General features: G+C 43.1%; 1 protein-coding gene across 5 annotated transcripts in view; it reads right to left on the bottom strand.

Annotated features, from left to right (window-relative positions):
* The window catches only part of LOC126268230 (serine/threonine-protein kinase tricornered), a 555,239-nt gene that overhangs the window by 200,415 nt on the left and 333,905 nt on the right, over positions 1 to 20,919 (bottom strand). Inside the window, exon 1 of one of the 5 annotated variants that reach the window (XM_049973872.1) lies at positions 3,037 to 3,435. The exons of 3 other annotated variants lie outside the window; for them this stretch is intronic. In XM_049973872.1, coding sequence (XP_049829829.1) covers positions 3,037 to 3,217 — 181 coding nt within the window. In that variant the 5' untranslated portion in view covers positions 3,218 to 3,435. Of the gene's footprint in view, positions 1 to 3,036; positions 3,436 to 20,919 lie in introns of those variants that run through there. One more of the 5 variants, XM_049973873.1, reaches the window with a different exon arrangement.

Genomic DNA, 20,919 nt, shown 5'->3' with positions numbered 1-20,919 from the left:
ACTGCTCAGGGAACGTAATTTGTAGAATGACCAGGGATGCTGAAGAATGCGTCTAGGCACCAAAAATGTAGGGCTCTAAGTCAAGAACAGTATTATTTTTTAGTTTAATGACAATCTTTACCAAAAATTTAAAAGGCACTCTAGAAATTCGGTTACTGTGCAAAGATAAATTGAACACTGCACGAAATGGTTCAAATGGCTCTGAGCACTATGGGACTTAACTGCTGAGGTCATCAGTCCATTAGAACTTAGAACTACTTAAACCTAACTAACCTAAGGACGTCACACACATCCATGCCCGAGGCAGGATTCGAACCTGCGACCGCTGCGGTCGCGCGGTTCCAGACTGTAGCGCCTAGAACCGCTCGGCCACCCTCGCCGGCAAAACATTGTGAGAGTCCATCGACAGAGAATCTCAACTGATGTGACAGTAGACTCGTCGTAGAGTGCATTACTGTTTTAGAAATGCCCACGCAACTGGGAACGTCTGCTGAATGCAGACTCAAAATCATTTTGTTTTATTCGACTGCAACGCAACTGCCGATATGGACGAGCTACTGAATACCCAGACACCATCTCTAAGGGGGACAGGACTTTAAAGAAATTGTATTTTTGTGGAACACAATTAAGAGGTGGTCCATAACATGCAGCTGACGAAGCATAGTACTAGTAAATTAAGTAAATGGAACACTTAAACTTGCTCACCCAACGAAACTCTCAACCAAAAATACCAAGAACTGAAAACGAAAATGGGAAAACTACGAGAATGAACATAAAGATTCTAACTGTCGCTAGAACTAAGATTAAGAGTAGCGTCCCGTCAACGACATCGTCATTAGCGTTGGAGCACAAGCACCGTCTGGGGAAGGATGAGAAAGGATACCGGTTTTGTCGTTTCTGATTAAGCATCCCGGCATTCGGCCTAAGAGAATTAGGGAATTCACGGAAAGCCTGAATCTGGACAGCCGGACTGGGATTTCAAATACTATGGTCTCAAACACGTGCCCAGTCTCCTACCCACTCCAATACGTCGCTCAGTTCAATGGCATTAGACAAAGAACACCCGTTGACCTGCAGAAAAACTTGAAAACCCTGCCGTGGCTTGCTTAATGAATTGATCCGAATTCGCCTAAGTGATATGTGGAAACCATAATAGCTGCATGTGTATTTTAACTTTTATTCCCCCCCCCCCCCCCAAATGAGAGTCCTGTGCTGTATCCATAGGCGTCCGCAGGTAGTGGGTTGAGGGAGTTGGGGTGGTAAGCGGAGGTGGGGCACTTACCCCATGGAATCTGGTGCACAGAGTATTTATTCGCGCTACAGAATTATCACACACTTCTATAAGGCAGTGGCTAAACACTTATTCTCTGAGATATAATTAGTTTTCACATTACCAATGAAATTTGTGGCATGATACATGTCAATAATGACCAATTCATTTGCATAAAAAATTACAACTTTATAATCCCCCCCGGATATGTTTCTGGAGACGCCAACGGCCGTAACCACTGATCTACCTAACTTCTCCGACCGTTTGGTCGTAATTCCTGAGCGAGTCCTTTTTCATCAAAGCCAGCCAAGTCATAATAGTCTACGAGTGCCTTTCGCCAGAAGGTCAAATAACGGAAAGGCGAAATGGCCTTTGAGAATCAACAAGTCGCTTTTCCTTTTTACTTGAACTCAACACACACACACATACTTCGTTTCACATTAACGTCGAACTAATACTTTACAGTACACTAAAATGAATTCGAGGCAGGGAAACTATGTACTGAAGTCCACTACAACCTGTTTCCTTAAATGTTTCCCTACGTTGCAACCTAAATAGTGTAGCAAATCCGACTAAGATATTTTTTCCTATTAGAATGTTAAATTCCACACAACGCCAGATTTAAGTGAAAGAATTGGCTCGTCGAACCAACATCTTGAGACGCAAAGCTGAGGCAAAGTCTTTCTGCTGTTGGAATTTCGATCAATAGGTAAACTGAACGTCAACTTCAAGATAGCTTCCGATCCGAAACATCTGCATCGCAGGTTTTGCAATCCAAGAGTCTGCAGTTCAATGCTGAACACACAGCTTGCAGTGGAAGGCGATACTGAAAATGGGGTTTAAGGACTAAGTCAGGTGGCTAATCGGTTCGGCCACAAACGCTTGCGCAATGTCTCAATCGTGCCGGAACCAGACCAGACAGTAATGTACAGGCTCCTGTGGATCAGAAACTTGTTACGCAACTCCCATTCTTCAGCATGTAACTATTATCGGAATATAGGCACTAACCACTGCTATAAAATATAGAACTTTATGTTCGCGATTTCTTCAAAAAAAAAAAAAAAAAAAAAAAAAAAAAAAAAAAAAAAAAAAAAAAAAACGCACATTTCCTTTTTTTTCCGCAATTAATATTCGCAGATACAAGCTGCACATTAGCACAGACATTAATCCAGAGTTCATACCTATCGGTTTCAGAACCAATGTTCTCACACCGTAAACTATCATCACGAATGTTGCAGTACTTCGGGTCAGCCGATACGATTAGGGTAATCACTTTCCACTGTTATTGCCACTTTTCACATAATACCAGAGGTGAAGAGACTTAACGATAACAATGTATTTTGGTTTGAGATAAACAATGTACAACAAGAACACGGTATCGGCGCGATAGACTACTCTCTTTATTAGGCCGTTGATGCTCCAGTAACCGCTCCGCTAAGCCAGCGAAGTAATTTCATTGCATACTGGCACTTCTCCCACTATTACCAGCACAGTACGCACCGATGGCGGTGGAACTACTGCACCACTGACAACGCTGGAATCCCACATTTATTTTCTCAGCGAGGTTTCATCGCTTGGAAGGGTCGAACCTCGGTGCTATTTAGTCAATGTTGTAAAACCTCGAAGGGAAACGTCGAATACAAAGTGCCCTTTGATGAATCTGATCATCTCGGACGGTAGTTTCCAGCAGCGTCGGAAACTGATAATGGAAACCCTGGGCCTCAAAGCGAGGGCGCCGGGACTGGTTTGTCAGGTGAGACACGAACCTTGGACCCCCTGCTTGCCCATGTCTGGCCGCCGCAGCCGAGAGAACCAGCGCAGGAGACGCCTGGCCGCGCTGAAGCCGCCGTCTCCGCCGTTGCTGCCACCTCCTCCTCCTGCTGGGTGCTGGGAGATGGCGGGCCTCTCCACCAGGAGCACAACCCGCTCCTTGTTGCACGGCGACATGAACTCACATGACACACGCACGGTCACACGCTCGCGCGCGCCCCGGCTACGCACACACGCACTCGGCTAGGACCCGCTTCGCAGTTCGCCAGAGCACCACCACCACGACCATATCCCGCAGAACGACTGGCGGGCGCGCGGCGCGACCGCTGGCGGACACCCCTCCCCTTCCGCCACCTGACTGACGCCGCTCCCCCCACCACAGCCCCACCTGTTGTGCCGCTCGCGCGCACAACGGGCCGGTTCGTCAGCCGGCGTTCTGCACCGCGCATGCGCCGTACCGCTTTCTACCTCACGACGACCGGTATTGTACGCTCCCTTCCGCTGAGGAAGCGCCTTCGATAGCGACGAGAATTTACGTATCGGCTGTGCCGGCCCTACTGATTTCTCTCTCTAACACCTACCGCACAAATGTAATGAAACAAAAGTGGAGAAACGCCGACGCCAGGTCGCATCAATGGATAGCAAGCGCTAAGTAAAAATAAGGAATACTAAGCACTTCAAGGAGACAAAGGCTCATTAGAAACCAAGTCGATAATACTGTTTTGCGGTGCCAATTTGCAACTTATAGATACCAGATGATGACACCCACTTGCAGGACGAGTCACCTGACTGCTGCTGATATGGAATGAAACAAGTTTACTGTTACCTGTCACTGTTTGTTTATATCCGCAAAGCGTTTCAGAGGTTTAAATTTCTATCATCAGGTGGATTTACATGTTTCAGTACGATGTATATGTGTACTGTGTTCAGATTTTGGGGTAACTTGTGGCACTGTCTACTGGAGAAACAAAAATACAATTTCATATACTAATAGAATACCTCCAATGGGCATAGTTTTCTGTCTGTCTAAACGCATTACGCGTAAACAGTCGTATTTTGTAAACAAAGATGGCTTCTGGAAACCACTAGATGCCAAAGAACGCACAGCAAAACAGAAACATTATCTCTTAAGTACAACGCATATATATCGTAACAACATTATTATTTCAGAATACGTTTAAAGGGCTGTAGAGATACTTCTGTCAGATACTCAATACATGCGCTCAAATTGTTATTTTTGTATAATTTTGTCACTGGTGGCAACATAATTATTGTACTTGAATTCCGCGACGTGTCACCCGATTAAATAGACGAGTATTAAACTTAAGCCATATAAACTTGACAGAATCGGATTTGTACACCACTTTAAAAATTTGTTCCAACGCATATATCCATTAACTCAAACGAATATCTGTAAAACCTTTACAACTTAATCCGAAATAATAATGTTACTGTGATACATATTCTTTGTACATCGAGACAATGTTTGTTTTACTATTATGTTTTTTGTACCCAGCAGTTTCCAGACACCATCTTTGTTTTCAAAATATGAGTTTACGTGTTACGACAGAAAAGGAGCCTGCGACCACTGGAGGTTTTCTATTTTTCTTGTTTATTTTCACCTTTGATATACATTTACTATTTATTCAAAAACCTCGCCAAAACCACGTTCTGAAACAGTGTTTCTGTTTCTCCAGTGGACAGTGCCACAAGTTACCCCAAAATCGTAACACACACACACACACACACACACACATACACACACACACACACACACATATACACGCGCGCGCGCGCTCGCAAATCCACCACATGATGGAGGTTTAAAGCTTCTACACGCGTTTTGGATATAAATAAACAATTACTTAACAGTAAATTTGTTTGATTCGAGCTAACCGAAGTTTAAAGAACGGTATAGCTATCGAATATGAATTCCAGAGGCCAACAAAATGGAACAATAGAAAAATGAGAACTATCACAAATACCCAACACGGAAGAGGGTGTTCTACTAATAGAATGGACGATTAAAAGAGGCAGGTTTCCTTTCCCCAAGAAGGCGCGCGCAAAGAGATAATTTGCAAACTAAATGACGTCCCCCTGGGTCAAGAACAATGTGACGTCTTACGAACATACAGTCAAATTCTCGTCGAGTCCCGGCTTGAATCCCAATCCGAATACTGTCTTAACACTTCCAGTGTTTAACGACTGTTTGATGAAGCTTTATTTTTTTTAAAAATTCCTCAAAGGTAAATATCACTTCGATTTAGATTTGGGGAAGGAGGCCAGTCAACAGCCGGCCGCGGTAGCCGAGCGGTTCTAGGCGCTTCAGTCCGGAGCCGCGAGACTGCTACGGTCGCAGGTTCGAATCCTGCCTCGGACATGGATGTGTGTGATGTCTTTAAGGTTAGTTAGGTTTAAGTAGTTCTAAGTCTAGGCGACTGATGACCTCAGATGTTAAGTCCCATAGTGCTCAGAGCCATTTTTGAGGCCTGTCAACCATATCACATCAAAAACACGTAGTGACACAGTCAGATGCAAGGGCGCTGTGTGCTTCTGCTTTGTCCTGCGTGAAGGAACAGGAGTTGTTCTCGTTTGTTAGTAGCCTGGAAAAAATTCGCAGTATATTGTTCACATACGTATCAGATTATGTCGTTTGATGGAAAAAGATCGGCCCAGTAATTTGTGTTGCATTAAACTCACAACACAATTGTTTTCACAGCAAAAGTTCTTAGGCAACTGACGATGATATTCAGAACTTACACGTAATTTTTTCTGCGAATTCCCAATAAATTCAACCAAGCTTTATCAGGAAATAAGAGCTTTTCGCAATCACACTGTCTATCGTGATCTGACTGCTATAGGCAGTTGCAGTACAGACGTCTAACAACAGTATCTGAATCACTGGGAACGCCGGAAGTGGGAAACTTCCTATCTGTTCCCTTTTCCATTTTGCTGTTACTTACACTGCAAGTAAACTGAAATAATGCTTAATGTATCTTATTTGTTAATATGTTCATAAATAACATGAAAAGGCAATTAATATAACTTGAGATTTCAAATGAATTGTCACGAAGGTATTGTGAGGCGTACACGAGAACTTCGTATATAGAATTTGACAGTTTTGTTATTTACAGCTAATTTACAAGTGCTCGTGTGATATTCTTCCTAAAAACAGAGGAGTAATCTTCGCGGCATCTTAAACGCTATAGAGACGCCGCATTTTTTTTAATAATTACATGGTTGTTTTAAAGTTGTTAACAAAGTTCTACATCTACATGACTACTCTGCAATTCACATTTAAGTGCTTGGCAGAGGGTTCATCGAACCACAATCATACTATCTCTCTACTATTGCACTCCCGAACAGCGAGCGGGAAAAACGAACACCTAAACCTTTCAGTTCGAGCTCCGATTTATTTTATTTTGATGATCATTCCTACCTATGTAGGTTGGGCTCAACAAAATATTTTCGCATTCGGAAGAGGAAGTTGGTGACTGAAATTTCGTAAAAAGGTTTCGCCGCGACGAAAAACGTCTATGCTGTAATGACTTCCATCCCAACTCGTGTATCATATCTGCCACACTCTCTCCCCTATAACGCGATAATACAAAACGAGCTGCCCTTCTTTGCACCCTCTCGATGTCCTCCGTCAATCCCACCTGGTAAGGATCCCACACCGCGCAGCAATATTCTAACAGAGGACGAACGAGTGTAGTGTAAGCTGTCTCTTTAGTGGACTTGTTGCATCTTCTAAGTGTCCTGCCAATGAAACGCAACCTTTGGCTCGCCTTCCCGACAATATTATCTATGTGGTCCTTCCAAATGAAGTTGTTCCTAATTTTAACACCCAGGTACTTAGTTGAATTGACAGCCTTGAGCATTGTACTATTTATCGAGTAATCGAATTCCAACGGATTTCTTTTGGAACTCATGTGGATCATCTCACACTTTTCGTTATTTAGCGTCAACTGCCACCTGACACACCATACAGCAATGTTTTCTAAATCGCTTTGCAACTGATACTGGTCTTCGGATGACCTTACTAGACGGTAAATTACAGCATCATGTGCGAACAATCTAAGAGAACTGCTCAGATTGTCACCCAGGTCATTTATATAGATCAGGAACAGCAGAGGTCCCAGGACGCTTCCCTGGGGAACACCTGATATCACTTCAGTTTTACTCGATGATTTGCCGTCTATTACTACGAACTGCGACCTTCCTGACAGGAAATCACGAATCCAGTCGCACAACTGAGACGATACCCCATAGCTCCGCAGCTTGATTAGAGGTCGCTTATGAGGAACGGTGTCAAAAGCTTTCCGGAAATCTAGAAATACGGAATCAACTTGAGATCCCCTGTCGATAGCGGCCATTACTTCGTGCGAATAAAGAGCTAGCTGCGTTGCACAAGAGCGATGTTTTCTGAAGCCATGCTGATTACGTGTCAATAGATCGTTCCCTTCGAGGTGATTCATAATGTTTGAATACAGTATATGCTCCATTCATCATCGCATAGTTTTGAAACAAATCCAGCGTAACGCATTATATCACCAAACGCTGGTGATAAAACCGGGTGATGTGCCTTGGTGTAGTCTTTTTCGGAAAGCGCTTTCTTTTTCTTTCACCTTGTGGTTAAAGCAATTTTGTAGCTATTTGATCAAATTATGTACCTGTTGATAAAAACAGACAAGGCAGCGTTACACTAGCGGAGTGGTCGTATAGTTGTGGATTTCTTTGTCTCTCCCCCTCCCCCCCCCCCCTCCTCCTCCCACCGAGTCAACTGACAGCATAAATTTGTTTTCCTGCACGTGGGACTGTCTCACGGAAGTCAAAACTGTTCTTGAATAAGGCTCTTGAACGTTTCCAGACCCTTGTGAAGTAATGACGGCTTCCAATATTTTGCCACATACTCATCCACCGTATTTTGAGTCCTCAGTCCGAAAGAGCCAGTACTCTATTGTAGTCATACGTTGTCGGTTAGCAATAATTTTCGAGTAAAGTTTATAGCATACTGCGCTGTACACGAGTGGGTTGCTTTTTTTCGTATCCCGTCGACTTACGAGAACGACTTTTGCCCGTCGATGGTCCAGGCTTAAAATTTCAGTATCGACACTCGACCCCATGATCTTTGGGTTACCAGCCTGCTGTCTTTCCGCTGAGCCAACCGCTGCCTGGATTCTACAGTAACACGAACGGTTCGTGCCACGCCTGATACGCGCTGAAAATGCTAGTACACGATTGGCCATATAGAGCTCCCATTTTTGTCCATTTTTGACCAAATCCTTCATATACCATAATTAATTTGGACGAAATCGGTGATAACGAGTAGGCGCGGTCTCTATGTACGATCCAAAATGAGACGTTAACGAAGAACTGTTGCGAATAGCAGGATATTAACCCAATGTGCACTGAGCGTGACATATTTAAAGCACTCCGATTTTCGGCTCCACACTCTAGAAACTCTGAAGTCTGTTGAGGCATGAGAGCACTGCATATGGTATTTAAGAATACCTCCATTATATCACAATAAACATGACAGTCTCCATTTGTCCACCTATATTATTTTTCCTGCCCTGAACTCGGTATTCGGTAATCCAATTGCCGTAATATTTGTAAAGGCCAGACATAGTATGTTTCTAGCATTTCGTGACCCAAGATGTAGACTTCCGCAGTTCACGACTTAATACGCTGCAGCAGTATGGTGTACCATTCCGGTGAGAAACCATCTATAGGATTCAATTTACTGATTCTTATTCCAAAAAATTGTACTGCTGCACCCAAACCGCAGTTGATTGCAAAGATGATAAATATTATTGATATGAGTGGAACGAGAAATGAGAAACAGACCTGGATAATAGCTGTTCTCGTTGGAAGACCAGGTAGGAGTTAACCAAATGTTACGGGTAGTCTGCTGATACTCATGAAAATAATTTTCTCCCGCCGTGAGTCAGACTGCAGAGTGGTTACTTCCGAGACAACCGGCATGATGTCAACGTTATTTATCTACTTAGTTTGCTGGGAAGTACGGAAACGCCGCCTCTTCGTATTAGTTCCTTTTACAAATGGCATGACGAGAATGAAGCGAAAGAGCATTTACTGCCCTCGTATGCTCCTTGTAATCTAAGAAAGACGATAAAAGTTGCAGTTTCTGAAGTACAGTTTTATGTTCCTTCGCATACAAAAACAAAGAATTCCTGGCGATTACCTACCATGCGAAACTTTGACGTGCAAGCAACGGGTAACAGCAGAGGTCTGACATCAAAGAGCATTTGTATACTTCTGCTTTCCTAACTGTTTCGTAAAATGTTTTGTGACTGGTGAGACATCGTTACTAAATTGCGGAAGTGACATAATATTTGCTTCCATTTAATCGTATATGGCGAACATTTCTGTAAGATGAGAATTCTATTCCTGCTCAAAGTATATTCACACAACCAAAACCAATCTCAAAACCTCCCATTCTGGACCTTCCCTTCTCCTGAGCCGAAACTCTACCTGTTCCTTGGACGTACTAGAAATTGCTGATTAGTGGTGTTACTTGACTGGCTTAGGACTTCACCAGTGGCTATAGCAAATGTTTTCCTTCCATTCTTTGATTAGAGTTGGATGGGTTTAAATTTAACGAAACTGCACACTCTTTCCCAAATGCACCAGGGCAATTACCTGACAGACTGAAATGAAACTGTTTCGATAAACACTTTAGACAACTAGTAACCAGGATTATATAATTGGCAACGCACTGTGTATATCGTGGTTCGTTGTTGTTGTCTTCAGTCCTGAGACTGGTTTGATGCAGCTCTCCATGCTACCCTATCCTGTGCAAGCTGCTTCATCTCCCAGTACCTACTGCAACCTACATCCTTCTAAATCTGCTTAGTGTATTCATCTCTTTGTCTCCCTCAACGATTTTTACCCTCCACGCTGCCCTCCAATACTACATTGGTGATCCCTTGATGCCTCAGAACATGTCCTAACAACCGATCCCTTCTTCTGGTCTAGTTGTGCCACAAACTTCTTCTCCCCAATCCTATTCAATACTTCCTCATTAGTTATGTGATCTACCCATCTAATCTTCAGCATTCTTCTGTAGCACCACATTTCGAAAGCTTCTATTCTCTTCTTGTCCAAACTATTTGTCGTCATGTTTCACTTCCATACATCTCTACACTCCATACAAATACTGCCAGAAAAGACTTCCTGACACTTAAATCTATACTCGATGTTAACAAATTTCTCTTCTTCAGAAACGCTTTCCTTGCCATTGCCAGTCTACATTTTATATCCTCTCTACTTCGACCATCATCAGTTATTTTGCTCCCCAAATAGCAAAACTCATTTACTACTTTAAGTGTCTCATTTCCTAATCTAATTCCCTCAGCATCACACGACTTAATTCGACTAAATTCCATTATCCTCGTTATGCTTTTGTTGATGTTCATCTTATACGCTCCTTTCACGACACTTTTCATTCCGTTCAATTGCTCTTCCAAGTCCTTTGCTGTCTCTTACAGAATTCCAATGTCATTGGCGAACCTCAAAGTTTTTATTTCTTCTCCATGGATTATAATACCTACTCCGAACTTTTCTTTTGTTTCCTTTACTGCTTGCTCAATATACAGATTGAATAACATCGGGGATGGCCTACAACACTGCCTCACTCCCTTCCCAACCACTGCTTCCCTTTCATGTCCCTCGACTCTTATAATTGCCATCTGGTTTCTGTACAAATTGTAAATAGCCTTTCGCTCCCTGTATTTTACCCCTGCCACCTTTAGAATTTGAAAGAGAGTATTCCAGCCAACATTGTCAAACGCTTTCTCTAAGTCTACAAATGCTAGAAACGTAGGTTTGCCTTTCCTTAACCTTTCTTCTAAGATAAGTCGTAAAGTCAGTATTGCAACACGTGTTCCAGTATTTCTACGGAATCCAAACTGATCTTCCCAGAGGTCCGCTTCTACCAGTTTTTCCATTCGTCTGTAAAGAATTCGGGTTAGTATTTTGCATCCGTGACTTATTAAACTGATTGTTCGGTAATTTTCACGTCTGTAAACACCTGCTTTCTTTGGGATTGGAATTATTATATTCTTCTTTAAGTCTGAGGGTATTTCGCCTGTTTCATACATCTTGCTCACCAGATGGTACAGTTTTGTCAGGACTGGCTCTCCCAAGGCCGTCAGTAGTTCCAATGGAATGTTGTCTACTCCGGAGGCCTTGTTTCGACTCAGGTCTTTCAGTGCTCTGTCAAACTCTTCACGCAGTATCGTATCTCCCATTTCATCTTCATCTACATCCTCTTCCATTTCCATAATATTGTCCCGAAGTACATCGCCCTTGTATAGACCCTCTATAAACTCTTTCCACCTTTCTGCTTTCCCTTCTTTGCTTAGAACTGGGTTTCCATCTGAGCTCTTGATGTTCATACAAGTGGTTCTCTTTTCTCCAAAGGTCTCTTTAATTTTCCTGTAGGAAGTATCTATCTTACCCCTAGTGAGATAATCCTCTACATCCTTACATTTGTCCTCTAGCCATCCCTGCTTAGCCATTTTGCACTTCCTGTCGATCTCATTTTTGAGATGTTTGTATTCCTTTTTGCCTGCTTCATTTACTGCATTTTTATATTTTCTCCTTTCATCAATTAAATTCAATATTTCTTCTGTTACCCAACGATTTCTAGCAGCCCTCGTCTTTTTACCTACTTTATCCTCTGCTCCCTTCACTACTTCATCCCTCAAAGCTACCCATTCTTCTTCTACTGTATTTCTTTCCCCCATTCCTGTCAATTTTTCCCTTATGCTCTCCCTGAAACTCTGTACAACCTCTGGTTCTTTCAGTCTACCCAGGTCCCATCTCCTTAAATTCCCACCTTTTTGCAGTTTCTTCAGTTTTAATCTACAGGTCATAACCAATAGATTGTTGTCAGAGTCCACATCTGCCCCTGGAAATGTCTTACAATTTAAAACCTGGTTCCTAAATTTCTGTCGGACCATTATGTAATCTATCTGAAACCTGGCTGCTTCTATGTATACAGCCTTCTTTTATGATTCTTGAACCAAGTGTTACCTATGATTAAGTTGTGCTCTGTGCAAAATTCTACCAGGCGGCTTCCTCTTTCATTTCTTAGCCCCAATCCATACTCACCTACTATGTTTCCTTCACTCCCTTTTCCTACACTCGAATTCCAGTCACCCATGACTATTAAATTTTCGTCTCCCTTCACTATCTGAATAATTTATTTTATTTCATCATACATTTCTTCAATTTCCTCGTCATCTGCAGAGCTAGTTGGCATATAAACTTGTACTAGTGTAGTAGGTGTGGGCTTCGTATCTATCTTGGCCACAATAATGCGTTCACTATGCTGTTTGTAGTAGCTTACCCGCATTCCTATTTTCCTATTCATCATTAAACCTACTCCTGCATTACCCCTATTTGATTTTGTGTTTATAACCCTGTAGTCACCTGACCAAAAGTCTTGTTCCTCCTGCCACCTAACTTCACTAATTCCCACTATATCTAACTTTAACCTATCCATTTCCCTTTTTAAATTTTCTAACCTACCTGCCCGATTAAAGGATCTGACATTCCACGCTCCGATCTGTAGAACGCAAGTTTTCTTTCTCCTGAGAACGGCATCCTCTTGAGTAGTCCCCGCCCGGAGATCCGAATGGGGGACTATTTTACCTAGCTCATCGAAATCGAAGTTTTTTTTTACCATGGATAGTGGGAAAACTTTTTCAGTTGACTACTGAGGTTTTATTTGTCTTACATGCCAGTGCCGTAGACCATAACAAAACAAAACCGATTTAGTCATCTTTACGACATGAAATCGAAAATCGGGGAGTTTATACATTGAGGTAACAGAAGTCACGGGACAGCGATACATGTACAGATGGCGGTAGTATCGCTTAAAGGTATGAAGTGGCAGTGCATTGATGGAACTATCATTCGTACTAGTGTGATACATGCGAAAAGATTTCCGAAGTGAATATGGGCGCACGATGTGAATTAACTGACTCTGAAATTGAATGACAGCTGGAGCTAGACGCATGGGCTGTTCCATTTCGGAACCAGAGAATTTAATGTTCCGAGATCCACAGTGTCAAGGGTACGCCATGAATACCAAATTCCAGGCATTACCGGGACTCAAATTGTCAGCAAGGTCTGTGTATGCTGGTGGTGGCTCCACAATGGTGTGTGGGCTGCATTTACACCGAACTGAAGCGATCATTGACTAGAAATCAAGGATCGGCCACTTGGAGACCATGGACTTCAACGATTTAATTTTTATGGGTGACAGTGCGCCATGTCACAGGACCACAATTATTTGCAACTTGTCTGAAGAACACACTCGACAATTCGAACGAATGATCTAGCCACCCAGATAGCCCGAAATGAATTCCATCGAAGACTTACGGGGCATAATCGAGAGGTCAGCCCGTGCACAAACATCCTGCAATGTCAATCCTGCAATGTCAATCCTGCAATGTCAATCCTGCAATGTCAATCCTGCAATGTCAATCCTGCAATGTCAATCCTGCAATGTCAATCCTGCAATGTCAATCCTGCAATGTCAATCCTGCAATGTCAACCATGGATGGCTATAAAGGCAGACTGGCTCAATATTTCTGCAGGGAACTTCCATCATCTTGTTCATCCAGGCCACATCAAGTTGCAGCGGTAAACCATGCAAAAGGAGGTGCTCCACAATATTACGAAGTACCCCTTGATTTTTGTCACCTCAGTATAAGAACACACTGTTCGGCGCTACTGAAGGTATTTTGAAGCAGGCAGTGTTTACAAGTTTTCTGTTATTAACGTGTCCGAATTTTTTAGCTCCAACATTTGTCTTTCTGGATATATCTAATAAAAGGACCATCTTATGGAAGAAAGATAGGAACTCCAAAGTAAGCCGAGATACTGATCATATCATGTATCAGTATCTCGAGCAATTTGAAAATGTAGATAAAGATCGAAACGAACAAACACACACACTCAATATCACTGCAAATCGCGATGCCGTATCTCTTTGAACCATCGATCGCAAATTAGGGTTCAACATCCCGCCGACGACGAGGTTAATAGATTCTAATAGAAGCTCGTATATTACAAACAACTTCATTACACAACAATGTGCCCGTGGTGGTTAGTGCGTAGAGTACTTAGACTTTGGCCTTGGAGGTCAAGACACAAGTCTAGGCTAGGCTAGGCTAGGAGTGGAGATTCTTCATCATTCCAGTCCTTCCAGAACGGCCCCATGATCACTCAGTCTACAATCAGAACAGTACCAAGGATCTTTCCCAGGGGCAAAAGGCGACCGGAGTTTGTTTACTATTCGTATCAGTCATTTTGGCAAGTTGAAAAGTTAGTGTATCGAGCCTGTAGAAGTTGTGGAGTTCGCGTGAGCTATGCCTCACTCCACGCCACTGTTTGTCGATGTCCCGCATTAAATCCCACACGGTCTGGCGTGCACTACGTCTCCTCCTGGCTACTTGTCAGTAATGCAAACTTCGACTCCAGGGATCAAACCCAGTGCTTCTCAGTGTGGGCGCTAACGGCCCTTGGGTGGTTTCGTTCACTCCATTTTTTTCAAGTTTCACAGAAGTGTATTCTGTTTAGTTTTAACAATGGGAACTATAAAAGGTCATTGAAATCAGTAAAAAAACCTTTTTGTGCTAAGTACATTTACAGTTAAGAGTATATGATAGTAATATACAGTACATAATACGGTCTGCATACAAGACACACTTCGTGTTATAACTACGAAGATTTGTGGCAGCTATTGTGGGAAAGAGGAGTGGGGGACAATACTTCCTGAGGATTTTTCTAATGAATCTCAGTCTCACAGCCGGCCGCTGTGGGCCAGCTCTTCTAGGCGCTTCAGTCCGGGACCGCGCTGCTGCTACGGTCGCAGGTTCGAATCCTGCCTCGGGGATAGATGTGTGTGATGTCCTTAGGTTAGTTAGGTTTAAGTAGTTCGAAGTCTAGGGGACTGATGACTTCAGATGTCAAGTCCCATAGTGCTTAGAGCCATTTGAACCATCAATCTGACATCTGCATTACCTGCCATTAATTGTATATGGCCATTCCACTTCAAATCGCCTCAGTACCATATTTAAAGATATTTCATTGATGTGTATGTTTTCAGTGAATGTTCATCAATCGTGTGAAATCAAACAACAGGTAATTTCGCTTACGTGTGCGCAATAAAGTACTATGAATTCCTGTATACCGACGGTCGCCGAGAATCGGTCCTCTGTAGTTCCTCTTGCATAACGCCACTAGTTTCTAGCTTATCCACTCCTCTATACGGATGGCGGTTATTGCTGAAACAACGGGTTTCCGGTTTTATCGGTTTTTTCAACGCTTGTTTAATGTGTTAAAATCGCCCAAAATAACCGGCTTCCTGCAATAAACGTAAAAATCGATAACAGACTGAAAAATTTTGACTCCTTCAGTTTAATGATATAAGGAATCACAGTATTTATCAGGCAAATAAAAGAAATCATCACTAATTTTTCTTGAAATGATACATGCTTGTAAAGCACACAAAAAAAATCACCAGTACTGATTCTAGTTTTTTGAAACTCTGCCCAAAGTCATGTTGTAATCGAAGCTCATACTGCTGTTCGGGCGTTACAAATTGTCAGGGATAGAACGTGAAAACAAGTTAATTTGTCCATTTTCAAAAGCTACATTCAGATGAAGGCGTATTATGCAGACACAGGCAACAGTAAGGTACTTCCTACTTTTATCGTGAACTGTTGAATTTGAAATTTTCTCCTTATACGATGTCGTAAATTTGTTGTGGTGCCTCCTATTTTTAACCTTCTACAGCAAATCCGGCATTGCACATCACTGATACCGTCCTTCTTAAAACACTGTCAGACTATGGATGGCGCCACTCTGTACTACAACTAATGCTCGATGACACCAGCGAAGAATTAACGTACAGAGCAGATAGGGCTAGTGTCACATACTGCAAGTACACTCCTACAATGCCACGTCGTAACAGATACAATATTGTCGCAAAACTGCTGGACCAATTCTTATGCCACGTGTTTGTTGCTCATTTCTGTCGGTATTGTTATTAAAATAGCAGAGATCGCTTTCCCCATTTTTATAACAACCTAATATTTCAAAGGAATGGAAATTTTGCGAATAAAGATTACTCGTTTTTAAGAAAGGTTCATTTACAAACCAAAATTATAGCACTGCTGCTATGACTTATTGATATTTGTTTCTTCCCCGGTTATTAGTAAGAAATAAGTACCGGTTATAACAGAGACCAAACAAAAATACCGGTGATTCAGAAGTAAAATATCGGTTGGTTTTCCTATGCCTACTTCTCTATCCACTATTAGCCTCACGGAGCTTCTGTCGTTATCCACTACAGTAGAACGGGCCTTGTCTGCCTCTGGACAACTCGATTCGCCGTGCTGCGCTCTGTACGTGCTAACAGGAATGCGGCCGCAGGTCTACTTGTTACCGCGGCCCGGTCGTGCAGCTGGGGGGCACCGCCCACTTTCTCGCCTGCCGAACTCTGCACCAACGCGCGCCCAAACCGCCATCGAAAAGCTCGCCCTAACGGAAGACTTGTCAGAGGGGACCAGCGCCCCCTCTGTCCAGTTGCTTTCCACGCGTTGCATAATGCTCACAGCCACACCGAGGAGCCTCCCTACTCATAGGTAGGTTGGTTGGTTGTTTTGGGGAAGGAGACCAGACAGCGAGGTCATCGGTTTAGGGAAGGACGGGGAAGGAAGTCGGCCGTGCCCTTTGAAAGGAACCATCCCGGCATTTGCCTAGAGCGATTTAGGGAAATCACGGAAAACCTAAATCAGGATGGCCGCCCTACTCATAGGTCTCTCACTTTTATATGTACCAGGGGCGTTTAAAATACCGTGCAATAGTAAAAACTCCTTACGTGTTTGGGGTAAACCTTTCTGATTTTTCGACATAATCTACTTTTAGACTTATACACTTCGTCCAACGCTGTTCTAATTTGTTGATCCCTTCCGAATAATAGGAATTGTCCAAGTCTGCAAAATAGCTATTAGTTGCTGCAATCACCATCTCGTTTGAATGAAATCTTTGGCCCACAGCCATTTCTTCGAATTAGGTAACGAATAGCAGTCCGAGGGAGCGAAGTCTGGAGAATAGGTGGGGAGGGGGGGGGGGGGCGGTGAAACGAGTTGAAATCATTACCATTATTTCTGCGACTACAACAGCTGAGGTGTGTGCTGGTGCATTGTCGTGATGGAAAAGGACTTTTCTGCGCTCCAATCGCCGACGTTTTTCTTGCAGCTCGTTTTTCAAACGGTCTAGTAACGATGAATAATATGCACCTGTAATAGCTTTACCCTTTTCCAGATAGTCGATGAGGATTATCTCTTGCGAATCCCAAAAGACAATCGCCATAACCTCTCCGGCCGAAGAAATGGTATTCGCCTTTTTTTGTGCAGATTCTCCTTTGGTAACCCATTGTTTAGATTGTTCTTTGGTCTCAGGAGTATACTAATGTATCCATGTTTCATCCACAGTGACGAAACGACACTTAAAGTCCTGCGGATTCTCCCTGAACAGCTGGAAATCATCCTTGCAACACTTCACACGATTCCGTTTTTGGTGAAGCCTGAGCAATCGCGGAACCCATCTTGCGGATAGCTTTCTCAAATGTTTATGCAAAATATTATGTACCCGTTCACTCAAGGTGCCCACAGCACTAGCTGTCTCACGCACCTTAACTCTTGTGTCATACATCATCATATCATGGATTTTGTCAGTGATTTCCGAAGTCGTAACCTCCACAGGGCGTCCAGAACGTTCAACATCACTTGTGCCAATATGGCCACTCCGAAAATTTTGAAACCACTTATAAACTGTTCTAATCGAGGTGCAGAGTTACCGTAATGTTTATGAAACTTCTCTTTAGCCTCTTGAAGCGTTTTGCCTTTCAAAAAAGTAATGTTTTATCACCACACGAAATTTTTTTTCGTCCATTTTATGGCAGTCACTCGACTTCCTTGATTCACACGAACGCCAAACACAAAGAACTACAACAATATGGCTGAAATTTGGTGTGCATTCTTTCCAAAGATGCTACTAACTAAACATGACCTCGATACGCGCCGATGGTACCATCTCTCTGACTTCGCACGGACTTTTCAAACCCCCGTAGTACGTACCCCGCGAAAGCGCGGGATTTCGCTGCTTCAAACGCATATTCTTACTGGGTAGCTGAAAGAAATAGCTGAATGTTTTGTTTCTCAGAAAACAATGTAGTCTTGCGAGAGGTGCTTCTATAGACTTACGAAGATGTCTCCGCCACCGGAGTACGGAAAATGACTCTCTTGGGGTCTGTCCATTCAGCCGCGCAACACTCGCGTTCGATCGCATCTTTCGTCACAGACGCTGACAAACTAGCACATGGGGGTGCACTGAAATATGAAAAGGTCAAAAACACAACACATTACCACGCCTAATACGATGTGAGAAAACCGTTGGCATTCGAAAAAGTTTTTAAAGGAATCGTATATCATTCTACCTGCAAAATACGTGAAGTTCAGAAAATCACGAGGGATGTGGACAGTGATTTCTGGTGGAGATCTGGAATGATGCGACAACTCATCCCCATGCTCATAAAACCAGACCTGCACGATGCAAGCTCTCTGTACTGTCTAGAAATACAGCCTCACAACTGGGGAACAAACTTTGTATTACACGATGTACCAGATCGGCCAAAATGGTAATATTTACTTAGCAATAATACGACCTTGCAGAGTACCCAGGGCGCCTATACCACGATGTTGTTGTTGTTGTTGTTGTTGTTATTGCTGTCTTCCGTCCTGAGACTGGCTTGATGCAGCTCTCCATGCTACTCCATCCTGTGCAAGCTTCTTCATCTCCCAGTACTTACTGCAACCTACATCCTTCTGAATCTGCTTAGTGTATTCATAATGGTTCAAATGGCTCTGAGCACTATGGGACTTAACTTCTAAGGTCATCAGTTCCCTAGAACTTAGAACTATTTAAACCTAACTAACCTAACGACATCACACACATCCATGCCCGAGGCAGGATTCGAACCTGCGACCGTAGCAGCAGCGCGGTTCCGGACTGAAGCATCTAGAACCGGTCGGCCACCCCGGCCGGCTTAGTGTATTCATCTCTTGGTCTCCCTCTAAGATTTTTACCCTCCACGCTGCCCTACAATGCTAAATTTCTGATCCCTTGATGCCTCGGAACATGCCCTACCAACCAGTCCCTTCTTCTCGTCAAGTTGTGCCACAAAGTCCACTTCTCCGCTATTCTATTCAATACGTCCTCATTAGTTACATGATCTACCCATCTAATCTTCAGCATTCTTCTGTAGCGCCACATTTCGAAAGCTTCTATTCCTTTCTTGTCCAAACTAGTTATCGTCCATGTTTCACTTCCATAGAAATACTTTCAGAAACGACTCCCTGACATATCTATACTCGATGTAAACAAATTTCTCTTCTTCAGAAACTCTCTCCTTGCCATATTTTACATCTTCTCTACTTCGACCATCATCAGTTATTTTGCTCCCGAAATAGCAATACTCCTTTACTACTTCAAGTGTCTCATTTCCTAATCTAATTCCCTCAGCATCTCCCGACTTAATTCAACTACATTCCATTATCCTCGTTTTGCTTTATTGGCGAACCTCAAAGTTTTTGTATCTTCTCCATGGATTTTAATACCTACTGCGCATCATTCATTTGTTTCCTTTACTGCGTGCTCAATATACAGATTGAATAACATCGGGGATGGGCTACAACACTGTCTCACTCCCTTCCTAACCACTGCTTCCCTTTCATGTCCCTCGACTCTTATAATTGCCATCTGGTTTCTGTACAAATTGTAAATAGCCTTTCGCTCCCTGTATTTTACCCCTGCCACCTTCAGAATTTGAAACAGTCAACATCGTCAAAAGGTTTCTACGATATAGCTGCCCAAATCAGCATAGAACTCCGCCATGTTTCAATCTTGGGACGCAATCTTGGCCAGAAGTTGGAAACAGTGTGCACCAAGACGCGACTAAATAACTTTGCTCCGTGGTTCCATAGCCCAAGTTTTACGGGATCGGCACCACATTTCCCTTTCGCGGGCATTTGCAACACTGATTAGTGGTTTTCGAATTCCAGCTCGACCTGAAATTCCCAGCTTCTGGAGCTCCATTCGTATTTTTGCGGTGCTAACTGTATTTGTGAGTACGACATTCAGTTCTGCAGCGACTTTTTGCAGCTCTTCTCCCCTCAGTTTTCATCATTATCCTCTGCAATGACAGTGTCTCAACAACTCACCACACATTTTCCTCCGGGCTGTGATTTACAGGATGACGATTTTACTCTTTCCCTGTATGCGGTATGAATCTCTGATACGGTGCCTCTTGAAATGGCAAACACTTCGGCTTCCTTGGTTATGGAAGCATCCGCCATTCGAGAACCAACCATTTGCCCACGTTCAGAGTCACTTAGCTCCGACATCACGCACATCACCACAGAATACTGTTCTGACCGTAAATGACACCTGCAACGTATTGAAGACTTTGCACAAGTGCCGTTCGTGGTCAAATACAACAGCGCATCTTACTGTCTTCTAGGTGCATTTATATTCAAGCACGCATTTCTCGCAGTGTTTCCAAATCTTAGTTCAACCCGTGTAGGTACAATGCACATGACGAGGACGTCATTTACTGCACTGCGCATGTACAAAATGAAATACACTTCCGTATAAACTAAGATTTCAGAATTGTTTTCTGGAGGTTGACTATAAGAAGGGATCGGTTGGTAGGACATGTTCTGAGGCATCGAGGGATCACCAATTTAGTACTGCAGGGCAGCGTGGAGGTTAAA

The sequence above is a fragment of the Schistocerca gregaria genome, chromosome 4 (genome assembly GCF_023897955.1).
Source record: "Schistocerca gregaria isolate iqSchGreg1 chromosome 4, iqSchGreg1.2, whole genome shotgun sequence".
NCBI classification, from domain to species: Eukaryota; Metazoa; Arthropoda; class Insecta; order Orthoptera; family Acrididae; genus Schistocerca; species Schistocerca gregaria.
This window is presented reverse-complemented; position numbering and strand designations above follow the sequence as displayed.